Source organism: Babylonia areolata, chromosome 7 (genome assembly GCF_041734735.1).
Source record: "Babylonia areolata isolate BAREFJ2019XMU chromosome 7, ASM4173473v1, whole genome shotgun sequence".
Lineage (NCBI taxonomy): Eukaryota > Metazoa > Mollusca > Gastropoda > Neogastropoda > Buccinidae > Babylonia > Babylonia areolata.
The window spans coordinates 52801921-52814420 of record NC_134882.1 but is presented as its reverse complement, the minus strand read 5'-3'; the positions used below and the strand labels follow the sequence as shown (position 1 = coordinate 52814420).

Here is a 12500-nt window from a genome sequence, read left to right as displayed (position 1 = left end):
TTAAGTCTTTCAGTTAGTATTTTGTGTGTTGTGTTGTGTTCCAGTTTGCCTTTTCTTTATCAAATCTTTGTTGACCGATATTCTAAAGGATGTTTCAACTGACTGTCCATACTGTGTCTGAAAGTGAAATTCGTTTTTGTATTTCTATTATGTGCTCCAATTATTCGGTGTCTCATCCACAGTAAATATCTATAGGACTGAATCAATTAATGATTGTGATAACGCCATGTCATTGACATGTCATTTTCGGAAGTATGATTTTGTTTTGTTGTTGTTGTTGTTTTTTCTTCTGTTGTTGCTGTTTTTTCTGTGTAGTTGATGTTGCAGTTGTTGTTGTTTTCTCATTCTCCATTTGTGACCTACTCATCGATAGAAGACCAAGTCAGAAGAATCATCTTGTCTTGTTCTGTCTCTCTTCTTCCTTGTGTGTGTGTGTGTGTGTGTGTGTGTGTGTGTGTGTGTGTGTGTGTGTGTGTGTGTGTGTGTGTGTGTGTGTGTGCGCGCGCGCGCGCTCCTCCCCAGGGAAAGCAGCCCGAATTTCACCCAGAAAAAAATATCTGTTGTGACAAACAGAGTAATACAAACACACTACAGACTCTGCTGACAGTTGGAGGTGCCTGTCCTGCCACTGTCGTTGAGTCAGCCTGCCGAAGAAGAACCTGCTGACTTTTTTTTTTGCTGCCCCACCATCATGCACCGTTTCAGTGGCATTACTTCCACGCCGCTCAATTAGATTCCTCCATACACGGCCACACCCGGGTTCGTCCGTCACAGTTCCAGCGTCGGCAGTCCGCAGGGAACCATCGATGTTAGGTCGCCAGGAGGCCACACACCAGAGGAGACCTGACACTGCTGCTGAGTCACCTCGGTGGTGTTCAGTGGTGCCTGTTCTGATTTAACGTACTAAGGACACCACCTACAAAGCCCCCCTACTAACGACAATAATGGCTTAGTCGCGGAGTCAAACTGAGTGAGCGTCTCTCCCAGAGTGGAGATCGCCACAACGTCCCTCAAACAACAGCCCCCCATGAATGCCGACACTGAAGACATTGACAAGACATACCCCGAGCACAGAATTGGAGGGGTGTGGAAACTGAGGTCACCATGAGAGCAGGGCATGAAAGGCCACAGACTTTGAGACTGTTTCGTTTATATTAATGATGATGGAGAAGGAGGATGACGATGACGATGTTGCTATGGAGGTTCGTTTTGGTTTGGGACTGTGTGACAAGGCTGTACTCTACGCTTCCTGTCATAATGATATCCCGGCCAGTGTGTGTGTGTGTGTGTGTGTGTGTGTGTGTGTGTATTTTTCCACTTATTATTTTACTTTCCTGTTCATGTGTCCCTACCACTAACAGTCTCTTCCACCCCCTTCCCTCACTCCTGCCCTCTCACACCCTGCCCACCTTCCCTCATCCTTCTCTTTTCTTTCCCTCAGACATTCACACTGACAGTTCTACTCACCCTGTTTTGTTTTTTGTGTCCTTTCCTGTGACTTCTCATCACTTTCCTTTCCTGAACTTTACTCTCTCTCCCTCTCTGTCTGTACCTTTCTGTCTGTCACTCACTCATTTCATTTGCCTGAAGAAGAGCTTGTGGCTCGATACGTCGCCTCTTTCATCCCAAGGAAGTCGACTTTTACCAAGATTTTTTTTAGTCTACCTCTCACTAGTGCTCCCATTGTTTGTGCGTCCTGGCTTGAAGTCGCAGCAGATTGAAGACTTAGCCGTTCGTGCTGTTGTGCTTTGCTGTGAATAGGAGAGAGTCTATAGAGAGTGATAATGATGGTGTTGTAATGACAATGATTCTAATTCAGCTTGTGTTTTCCCTGTGGCACAAAGCGCATAAAGCGCATTTAACAATCCATGTGATCTGAGTAAGGTGCAGGAGTGTAACTTCAAAATAGAAGAAAAGAAAAGAAAAGAAAAAAGAAACATCATTAAACTACAAAATTTGCTTAGAATACGGTTTTTTTTTCAAACGTGTAACATTACTCACAACTTACACATCTTTCCCACCTCACCCCCGTCACACACACACACACACACACACACACACACGCATACACACGCACACACGCACGCACACACACACACACACACACACACACACGCACACACGAGCACCAAGACTCGAAAGACCGTGTGTGGGGGTATGAAATATGTTATGTTTCTTATAATCATTACTATCGGAACAAATTCTTACAGGTTTTGCGGCAAGACAGGAAGGAAAAGACAGTGCCTGACCCATCACCACGGCGTTGTTTCCACACATTGCACTGTCACCATCTCACCTCCACACAACACACACACATCTCTCCGCCATGAGGCCATCCCTCCTGCTGCTGGTGACGCTGCCGCTGCTAGGGCACGTGACGGGAAGTGACGTCACGGCACGCGCGGCGGCGGCGGAGGACGAGGTTGCGCGCCTGCAGACGCTGGTTGACCAGCTGTTGGCGAGGGCCGACCAGCTGAGCAGCACGCTGAGCGCCCTGAACGCGGACCTGGTCCACAAGTCTGACCAGCTGACGGCCCTGAACGGGCAGGTCTCCCAGCAGCACGGGCAGATCCGGAACCTGACGTCAGCGCTGAGCCACAATACCAAAACGCAGGACACACTGCACTCCTTCTGCCACAGCCATGTCTCCGGCCTCGCCCACCGCGTCGGTCAGTGTCTGCTCCCGCTGCTGCCTCTTCTTGTTGTCGTCGTCGTCGTCGTCGTTGTTGTTGTTGTTGTTGCTGCTGCTCATCTTCTTCTTCTTCGTATTTGTACTTCTCTCCTTTTTTGTCGTTGTACTTCTCTTGTTTTGTCACAACAGATTTCTCTGTTTGAAATTCGGACTGCTCTCCCCAGGGAGAGCGCGTCGCTACACTGAGAGCGCCACCCATTTTTTTTGTATTTTTACCTGCGAACAGTTATATTTGTTTTTCATATCGAAGTGGATTTTTCTACAGAATTTTTCCAGGAACAACCCTTTTGTTGCCGTGGGGTTTTTTTTGCATGCTGCACACGGGACCTCGGTTTATCGTCTCATCCGAATGACTAGCGTCCAGACCACCACTCAAGGTCTGATGGATGGGGAGAAAATATCGGCGGCTGAGCCGTGATTCGAACCAGCGCGCTCAGATTCTCTCGCTTCCTTGGCGGACGCGTCACATCTAGGCCATCAGACCTAGTTTCTTGTTCTTCTGGTTCTTGTTTTGTTTTTGTTGCCTCTTCTTGTTCTGCCTGTTCTTCTTGTTCATGTTGCTGTTGTTGTTGTTGTTCATCTCCTCGTCCTTGTTCTCTTCCTCCTTTTTCTTCTTCCGTCTTCTTCTCCTCCTCCTCCTCTCCCTTCTTCTTCTTCTTCTTTCTCCTCCTCCTCATCCTCCCCCTTCTTCTTCTTTTTCCTCCTCCTCCTCCTCCTCCTCCTCCTCCATCTTCTTCTTCTTTCTCCTCCTCCTCCTTCTTCTTCTTTCTCCTCCTTCTTCTTCTTTCTCCTCCTCCTCCTTCTTCTTCTTTCTCCTCCTTCTTCTTTCTCCTCCTCCTCCTTCTTCTTCTTTCTCCTCCTCCTCCTTCTTCTTTCTCCTCCTCCTCCTTCTTTCTCCTCCTCCTCCTTCTTCTCCCTTAAACGCTGTGAAGAGTCATCGGGGCGCCTTGCATACGAACTGTTCACCAGCTTCCTCCAGGTCTGTCGTTTGTGTATCAAAGCCTGGGTCTTTGCAAATGCTTATCCTGTCCATTCTACAAACCTCTGATCTATTTTGAGCAATGTAGTCAGTCTCGGGAGACTTCTTGTTGTTTTCCAAACAATACCTTGCAATACAAACTTTGATAAACGGGCTACCAGCGAATGGGTGAACATACAAATTGAAAATGAATATGGCCTGATCACGTTTTCACGCTTTTAAGAGAAACGCTAAAGCTGTTGTTTTTTTCCCCAGACTGTTGGCAGTTTATCAAAATACGTCAAGAGCGAACACCCTGAGGGCATTTCACATTGATCAGGTCGGGACAGAAGAAATGCACAAACAAGAGCTTTGGTGGTTTCCGTTTTAATGAGACGTCAAAGAGTGCCGACTGATCCTGAAGTTCTAAGCCAAACCGGGAAAAATGAGGGGGTAATGTGATGGATGATGATGATGATGATGATATGATGATATAGATACTTATATCGCGCCTGTTCTCGGTTGGAGACCCAGCTCTAAGCGTTTTACAACCACGGGGTCCTTTACACAACAGGGTTCCTTGCCGGGTTGAGCCAACTGACGGCTGCCATTTTGGAATGAGGGGCTATTGTGATGGATGGGGGATGGAGGGGGCAGGAGAGGGGACGGGGGTGGGAGGGGGGTGCCGTTGGGGGGGGGGGGGGGGTCGGAGGGAGAGAGAGGATCAGTTGCCCGACCAGCGCAAAACTCACGAACTCTTCGTGCTGATCCTGCCTGGGGAATCCAATTCTGATTATTTCAGTGGATAGTTACAGCGTCGTGGTGTGTGGCTGGACAGGCCAGAACGGAGCTGACAGCCCCTCCCCCCACCCACCCACCACACTGGGGCAGTAGGGTCACCCTGTTAAGTTCATTTGCCTTCCTTCGGGTACTGTGTGTGGTATGTCTGAGTGTTGGCTCCAGTAGTGACGTGTCAGCTTATAGGAAGCGAGAGACTGAGCGCTCTCTGGTTCCAGTCCGCCACGCGCCTGTGTTTTCTTTCCCTTCACAAGACCATGAGAGGTGGTCTGGATGCTAGTCACAAGTCATAAATCTTTTGTCACACATAGTAAAAACGCAACGCAACGCAACGCAACGCAACGCACACCACACCACACCACAGTGTTCAAAGACCATCACTAAAAAAAAAAATGTCAGTACTGAAAAACAAACAAACAACAATGTAGACATGTACACCAACATGTCTTCCCATGTTGTTGGTGTGTGCAGTTTGTTTCCAGAAAAAGAATCCAAGGGTTTTGTGTTTCGTTTGACGTGGTTTTGTGTTGAAGGTTTGTGACTGGGTGTGTGGTCCCTGATTGAAATGATTTGGTGTTAAAGGTTTTTGACTGTGTTCCCTGATAGAAATGGTTTGGTGTTGAAGGTTTGTGACGTGACGTGTGGTCCCCGATAGAAATGGTTTGGTGTTGAAGGTTTGTGTCTGGGTGTGTGGTCCCTGATAGAAATGGTTTGGTGTTGAAGGTTTGTGACGTGACGTGTGGTCCCTGATAGAAATGGTTTGGTGTTGAAGGTTTGTGACGTGACGTGTGGTCCCTGATAGAAATGGTTTGGTGTTGAAGGTTTTTGACGTGACGTGTGGTCCCTGATAGAAATGGTTTGGTGTTGAAGGTTTGTGACGTGACGTGTGGTCCCTGATAGAAATGGTTTGGTGTTGAAGGTTTGTGACGTGGTGTGTGGTCCCTGATAGAAATGGTTTGGTGTCAAAGGTTTGTGTCTGGGTGTGTGGTCCCTGATAGAAATGGTTTAGTGTTAAAAGTTTGTGACGTGACGTGTGGTCCCTGATAGAAATGGATTTGTATTGAAGGTTTGTGACGTGACGCGTGGTCCCTGATAGAAATGGTTTGGTGTTGAAGGTTTGTGACGTGACGTATGGTCCCTGATAGAAATGGTTTTGTATTGAAGGTTTGTGACGTGACGTGTGGTCCCTGATAGAAATGGTTTGGTGTTGAAGGTTTGTGACGTGACGCGTGGTCCCTGATAGAAATGGTTTGGTGTTGAAGGTTTGTGACGTGACGCGTGGTCCCTGATAGAAATGGTTTAGTGTTAAAAGTTTGTGACGTGACGTGTGGTCCCTGATAGAAATGGATTTGTATTGAAGGTTTGTGACGTGACGCGTGGTCCCTGATAGAAATGGTTTGGTATTAAAAGTTTGTGACGTGACGTGTGGTCCCTGATAGAAATGGTTTGGTGTTAAATGTTTCTGACGTGACGTGTGGTCCCTGATAGAAATGCTTTAGTGTTAAAAGTTTGTGACGTGACGTGTGGTCCCTGATAGAAATGGTTTGGTGTTGAAGGTTTGTGACGTGGTGTGTGGTCCCTGATAGAAATGGTTTGGTGTTGAAGGTTTGTGACGTGACGTGTGGTCCCTGATAGAAATGGATTTGTATTGAAGGTTTGTGACTGTGTGTGGTCCTTGATAGAAATGGTTTTGTATTGAAGGTTTGTGACGTGACGTGTGGTCCCTGATAAAAATGGTTTGGTGTTAAAGGTTTGTGTCTGGGTGTGTGGTCCCTGATAGAAATGGTTTGGTGTTGAAGGTTTGTGACGTGGTGTGTGGTCCCTTATAGAAATGGCTTGGTGTTGAAGGTTTGTGACGTGACGTGTGGTCCCTGATAGAAATGGTTTGGTGTTGAAGGTTTGTGACGTGGTGTGTGGTCCCTTATAGAAATGGCTTGGTGTTGAAGGTTTGTGACGTGACGTGTGGTCCCTGATAGAAATGGTTTGGTGTTGAAGGTTTGTGACGTGACGTGTGGTCCCTGATAGAAATGGTTTGGTGTTAAAGGTTTGTGACGTGGTGTGTGGTCCCTGATAGAAATGGATTTATATTGAAGGTTTGTGACGTGACGTATGGTCCCCGATAGAAATGGTTTGGTGTTGAAGGTTTGTGTCTGGGTGTGTGGTCCCTGATAGAAATGGTTTGGTGTTGAAGGTTTGTGACGTGACGTGTGGTCCCTGATAGAAATGGTTTGGTGTTGAAGGTTTGTGACGTGACGTGTGGTCCCTGATAGAAATGGTTTGGTGTTGAAGGTTTTTGACGTGACGTGTGGTCCCTGATAGAAATGGTTTGGTGTTGAAGGTTTGTGACGTGACGTGTGGTCCCTGATAGAAATGGTTTGGTGTCAAAGGTTTGTGACGTGGTGTGTGGTCCCTGATAGAAATGGTTTGGTGTCAAAGGTTTGTGTCTGGGTGTGTGGTCCCTGATAGAAATGATTTAGTGTTAAAAGTTTGTGACGTGACGTGTGGTCCCTGATAGAAATGGATTTGTATTGAAGGTTTGTGACGTGACGCGTGGTCCCTGATAGAAATGGTTTGGTGTTGAAGGTTTGTGACGTAACGTATGGTCCCTGATAGAAATGGTTTTTGTATTGAAGGTTTGTGACGTGACGTGTGGTCCCTGATAGAAATGGTTTGGTGTTGAAGGTTTGTGACGTGACGCGTGGTCCCTGATAGAAATGGTTTGGTGTTGAAGGTTTGTGACGTGACGCGTGGTCCCTGATAGAAATGGTTTAGTGTTAAAAGTTTGTGACGTGACGTGTGGTCCCTGATAGAAATGGATTTGTATTGAAGGTTTGTGACGTGACGCGTGGTCCCTGATAGAAATGGTTTGGTATTAAAAGTTTGTGACGTGACGTGTGGTCCCTGATAGAAATGGTTTGGTGTTAAATGTTTCTGACGTGACGTGTGGTCCCTGATAGAAATGCTTTAGTGTTAAAAGTTTGTGACGTGACGTGTGGTCCCTGATAGAAATGGTTTGGTGTTGAAGGTTTGTGACGTGGTGTGTGGTCCCTGATAGAAATGGTTTGGTGTTGAAGGTTTGTGACGTGACGTGTGGTCCCTGATAGAAATGGATTTGTATTGAAGGTTTGTGACTGTGTGTGGTCCTTGATAGAAATGGTTTTGTATTGAAGGTTTGTGACGTGACGTGTGGTCCCTGATAAAAATGGTTTGGTGTTAAAGGTTTGTGTCTGGGTGTGTGGTCCCTGATAGAAATGGTTTGGTGTTGAAGGTTTGTGACGTGACGTGTGGTCCCTGATAGAAATGGTTTGGTGTTGAAGGTTTGTGACGTGGTGTGTGGTCCCTTATAGAAATGGCTTGGTGTTGAAGGTTTGTGACGTGACGTGTGGTCCCTGATAGAAATGGTTTGGTGTTGAAGGTTTGTGACGTGACGTGTGGTCCCTGATAGAAATGGTTTGGTGTTAAAGGTTTGTGACGTGGTGTGTGGTCCCTGATAGAAATGGATTTATATTGAAGGTTTGTGACGTGACGTATGGTCCCTGATAGAAATAGTTTGGTGTTGAAGGTTTGTGACATGACGTGTGGTCCCTGATAGAAATGGTTTGGTGTTGAAGGTTTGTGACGTGGTGTGTGGTCCCTGATAGAAATGGTTTGGTGTTGAAGGTTTTTGACGTGACGTGTGGTCCCTGATAGAAAAGGTTTGGTGTTGAAGGTTTGTGACTTGGTGTGTGGTCCCTGATAGAAATGGATTTGTATTGAAGGTTTGTGACGTGACGTGTGGTCCCTGATAGAAATGGATTTGTATTGAAGGTTTGTGACTGGATGTGTGGTCCCTGATAGAAATGGATTTGTATTGAAGGTTTGTGACGTGACGTGTGGTCCCTGATAGAAATGGTTTGGTGTCAAAGGTTTGTGTCTGGGTGTGTGGTCCCTGATAGAAATGGTTTGGTGTTGAAGGTTTGTGACGTGACGTGTGGTCCCTGATAGAAATGGTTTGGTGTTAAAGGTTTGTGACTGTGTGTGTGGTCCCTGATAGAAATGGTTTGGTGTTGAAGGTTTGTGACGTGACGTGTGGTCCCTGATAGAAATGGTTTTGTATTGAAGGTTTGTGACGTGACTTGTGGTCCCTGATAGAAATGGTTTGGTGTTGAAGGTTTGTGACGTGGTGTGTGGTCCCTGATAGAAATGGTTTGGTGTTGAAGGTTTGTGATGTGACGTGTGGTTCCTGATAGAAATAGTTTGGTGTTAAAGGTTTGTGACGTGGTGTATGGTCCCTGATAGAAATGGTTTCGTATTGGAGGTTTGTGACGTGGTGTGTGGCCAGCCCTGATAAAAGTGATTGGCTGAGCTCAAAGGAAAACAGGACTGAATTGAAGGATAATATACTTGCAATCAGTTTCGTTGAGGACATGACGCTAGGCCTTGTAGCCATTGTGATCACTGCTGATTACAGCCGAAGGGACACACCACAGTTTAACTCACTCAGTACGACCAGTCCTCTCTTCTCCTCTACACAGACCCCTCGGATGTCCAGTGGTTGTCTCAATGATCCAACCTTTAGCTTCTGTCGTCAGAATTGTGGTATTCTTTGTCGACATTCACCTCTTCAGTGTAAGAGCCTTCCGCTTGTAATATTTTGATGGTGGTAATTAGGGAGAAACGCTGTTAACGTCGTCTCTTTCGCCGTTCGTATGGAGAGAGTTAAACCATCGTTTATCGATCCAATGGAACCTAAATAGAAAGCGCCATGGAAGCGAGACAGTCATGTTCCCGCAGAGAAAACTAGGACATGCCTCAGGCAAAATCTATTACCGTTAGTTTTGGGTAGATGGCTTAAAAAAAATTAACATCGATATAAAGAAAGTATCATTGAATGATGCTTAAAACCCCCAAATAAAGGTAGCCTCGACAACCAAAAAACCCGCCAGCGAGTAAACGACACAGCCTAGCGCTAAATGGAAAGCAACATAGTAAAAGTGTCATATTAGTAAGTCCATAAAAGAGAAAGTTTAACATTTTCTGGAAACAAAAAACAAGTCAATGGACCAGCAAGGCAGAAAATGTTCAGTTAGAAAGGAAGAGACGACTGAAATAAAACGCAGAAGCCGTGAAACAATTAGAGTGAGATGGGGAAAAAAAAGAAAACCCTTGCAGTGTTTCCAGAATGTGGGGACATTCTCCATAACTAAAACGGGTCTGACGTTCACACAATGGGTTGACACTTTATCAAGGGAGACAGTAAGTCCTCTTTCGGATGCCGTCATACCAGTAATTCGGGGCGCTCGTAAGGGCACAAATGATCCAGGCTTGTTGCGAGTGACGGGAACGCTCTGACATTGATTAACTCTCTTCATACGAACGGCGAAAGAGACGACGTTAACAGCGTTTAACCCCAATTACCATCATCAAAATACTGCAAGCGGAAGGCTCTTATACTGAAGACGTGAATGTTGACAAAGAATACCACAATTCTGACGACAGAAGCTAAAGGTTGGGTCATTGAGACACCCACTGGACATCCGAGGGGTCTGTGTAGAGGAGAAGAGAGGACTGGCCGTACTGAGTTAAACAGCCTTTGCCTTTAGTGATGGTTGGAGCGAATTGAACAGTATGACACTGACAAAACAGCCCATTCCGTTAGTGATGGTTGGAGCGAATTGAACAGTATGACACTGACACAAAACAGCCCATTCCGACACTGACAAAACAATCCATTCCGTTAGTGATGGTTGGAGCGAATTGAACAGTCTGACACTGACATAACAGCCCATTCCGTTAGTGATGGTTGGAGCGAATTGAACAGACTGACGCTGACATAACAGCCCATACCTTTAGTGAAGATTGGAGCGAATTGAACAGACTGACACTGACATAACAGCCCATACCTTTAGTGAAGATTGGAGCGAATTGAACAGACTGATACTGACATAACAGCCCATACCTTTAGTCAAAATTGGAGCGAATTGAACAGTCTGACACTGACATAACAGCCCATACCTTTAGTCAAAATTGGAGCGAATTGAACAGCCTAACACTGACATAAGGGCCACATCAGTCAGCGACTGACAGACATCCTGACTCTGTGTGACACTAAACCAAGGTCCAGTGTGCAGCATGCACATGGCAACAGGAGAGCTGTCCCTGTCACGTTTTGTAGAAAAACCACCCAAATTGTGCATGTGTGTGCGAGCAAAGTGCGCGTGGTCATGACTAAAGCCTGACTCAAAGACACAGGAAATGAATGACGAGCGACCAGAGGCAGCTGTTAGTCGGCTCTAGTCAGGTTGACAATCTGTTGTACAAATAACTCCGTGTTTGGAAAACACTTGCAGTTAGACCCCTAACCGAAGATAGGCGCTACAAAAGTAGAAAAAAAAAGAAGGGAGGGGGGTGGGGGGTGGGGGGGAATGAAGGAGGAGGAGGAAGAGAAGAAGAAGAAGCAGAAGAAGAAGAAAGATTCGGTGGCTTTGATATGTGGTCCGAATGGATAGCACACCATTGTTAAGCTTTCTCCGAGCTGGCTGCTGACACAAGGAAGATGGGAAGACCGCTGAAACGTTTCAAGGACTGTCTTAAAGCATCCCTTTGGGGCCTGCAGCATTCCCATCCTCCAGTGGCTAACCCTCACCACTGACCGCAGCGCCTGGTGACTGGCTGTCTCCAAGGAAGTGATGGCGGTTGAGGAGAGGCATCTTCAGGACATGACCAGAAGCGTCATTTTACCATTGTTTGCCCACAGTGCGGCCACATTTGTGCATCTGCGTTTGCGCTGCTCTTCTCATCTCCGCAGTCACTGACGTCTTCATCGTTGGAGATGAGCTTCCATGAAGAAGAAGGAGAATCAGTATTTAAACAGCGCTGAATCTTGTGCAGAGACAAATCAAAACACTTTCACACCAGTCATTCACACGCATGGATAACTAAACTTCAGAAACTGAAGACAAAGAAGAGGCAGGGGAAGGAGGCTATCTTGAGAAGAGGTGGGTTTTAAGACCAGACGAAAGAGCTGAGTGCGGAGACCTGACGAAGCGAAAGAAGAACTTTCTAAATGCAAGGTCCAGAGGCAGAGAAAGAGCGGCGGCTGACAGTGGAGTGTTTGAATCTGGGTATCAGGAAACAGTTGATCCGAAGCCGATCGTGGTGAGCGAGATGGAGTGTAGAGGTGAAGGCAGCCACAGAGATACGAAGGGGCAGATTTGTGAATACATTTATAACATAGAGTTCTGATCTTGTACTTTATTCTGTGTGCGACAGAGAGCCAATGGAGATGTTGCAAAAGAGGAGTGATGTATTCAGATCTTTTCTTTCTGAGGACGAGTCGGGCAGCAGAGTTTTGTATGCGCTGAAGAGTCTGAATGGATGAAGCAGGCAAACCAGACAATAGAGTTACAGTAGTCAAGGCGATAAAAACGACAAACTTAGATGTTGCGTCGGTGGACAGATATTTCCGGACGAAACTGATGCGCCGCAATTGACAGTAGCAGGATTGACAGGTCTGGCTGACAAATTTTTGCACGGACAGTGTGTTGTCAAGGACAACGCCGAGGTTCCTGGCTGAGCTGGAAAGGGGCGTGAATGTACTGCCAAGTTTGATTGTGTCAGTTGTGATGGAAGAATTTTTTGTTTAGTTCAGATGATGGTTGCTTCGGTTTTGTCCGCGTTCAATTGTAATTGAATTAGAGTCATTCACTTTTTAATGTCCGGGAAGCAGTCGGATGTTTCTTGCAAGAGCGAGGACATATTTTGAGGGGTATCACTTTTCTGAAGTTGAATACTATCCAGTTTTTAATGTAGAGGAAGCAATAGGATGTTTCTTGCAAGAGCGAGGACAAATTTTCAGGGGTATCACTTTTCTGAAGTTGAATGCCATCAACATAAGAATGATGACTGACATTGTGGAAGAAGAAGCAGAAGAAGAACAGGAAGCAGCAGAAGCAGAGTCCAGCATCGTGGGTCTGTGTGGGTCCACAGCTGTGCTGGAGCAGCCCATAGCCTTCACGGCCCAGTTCACCAACGACAGCGTGGGCAACCAGGTGGTGCAGGCGGGCAGATCCC

The 12500-nt window shown here is 46.4% G+C and overlaps 1 protein-coding gene across 1 annotated transcript in view; it reads left to right on the top strand.

Annotated features, from left to right (window-relative positions):
- The window catches only part of LOC143284309 (uncharacterized), a 17665-nt gene that overhangs the window by 2116 nt on the left and 3049 nt on the right, over nt 1-12500 (top strand). Inside the window, exons 2-3 of the mRNA XM_076591012.1 lie at nt 2211-2669; nt 12417-12500. The exon at nt 12417-12500 is cut by the window's right edge and continues 110 nt beyond it. Coding sequence (XP_076447127.1) covers nt 2327-2669; nt 12417-12500 — 427 coding nt within the window. The 5' untranslated portion in view covers nt 2211-2326. The remainder of the gene's footprint in view (nt 1-2210; nt 2670-12416) is intronic.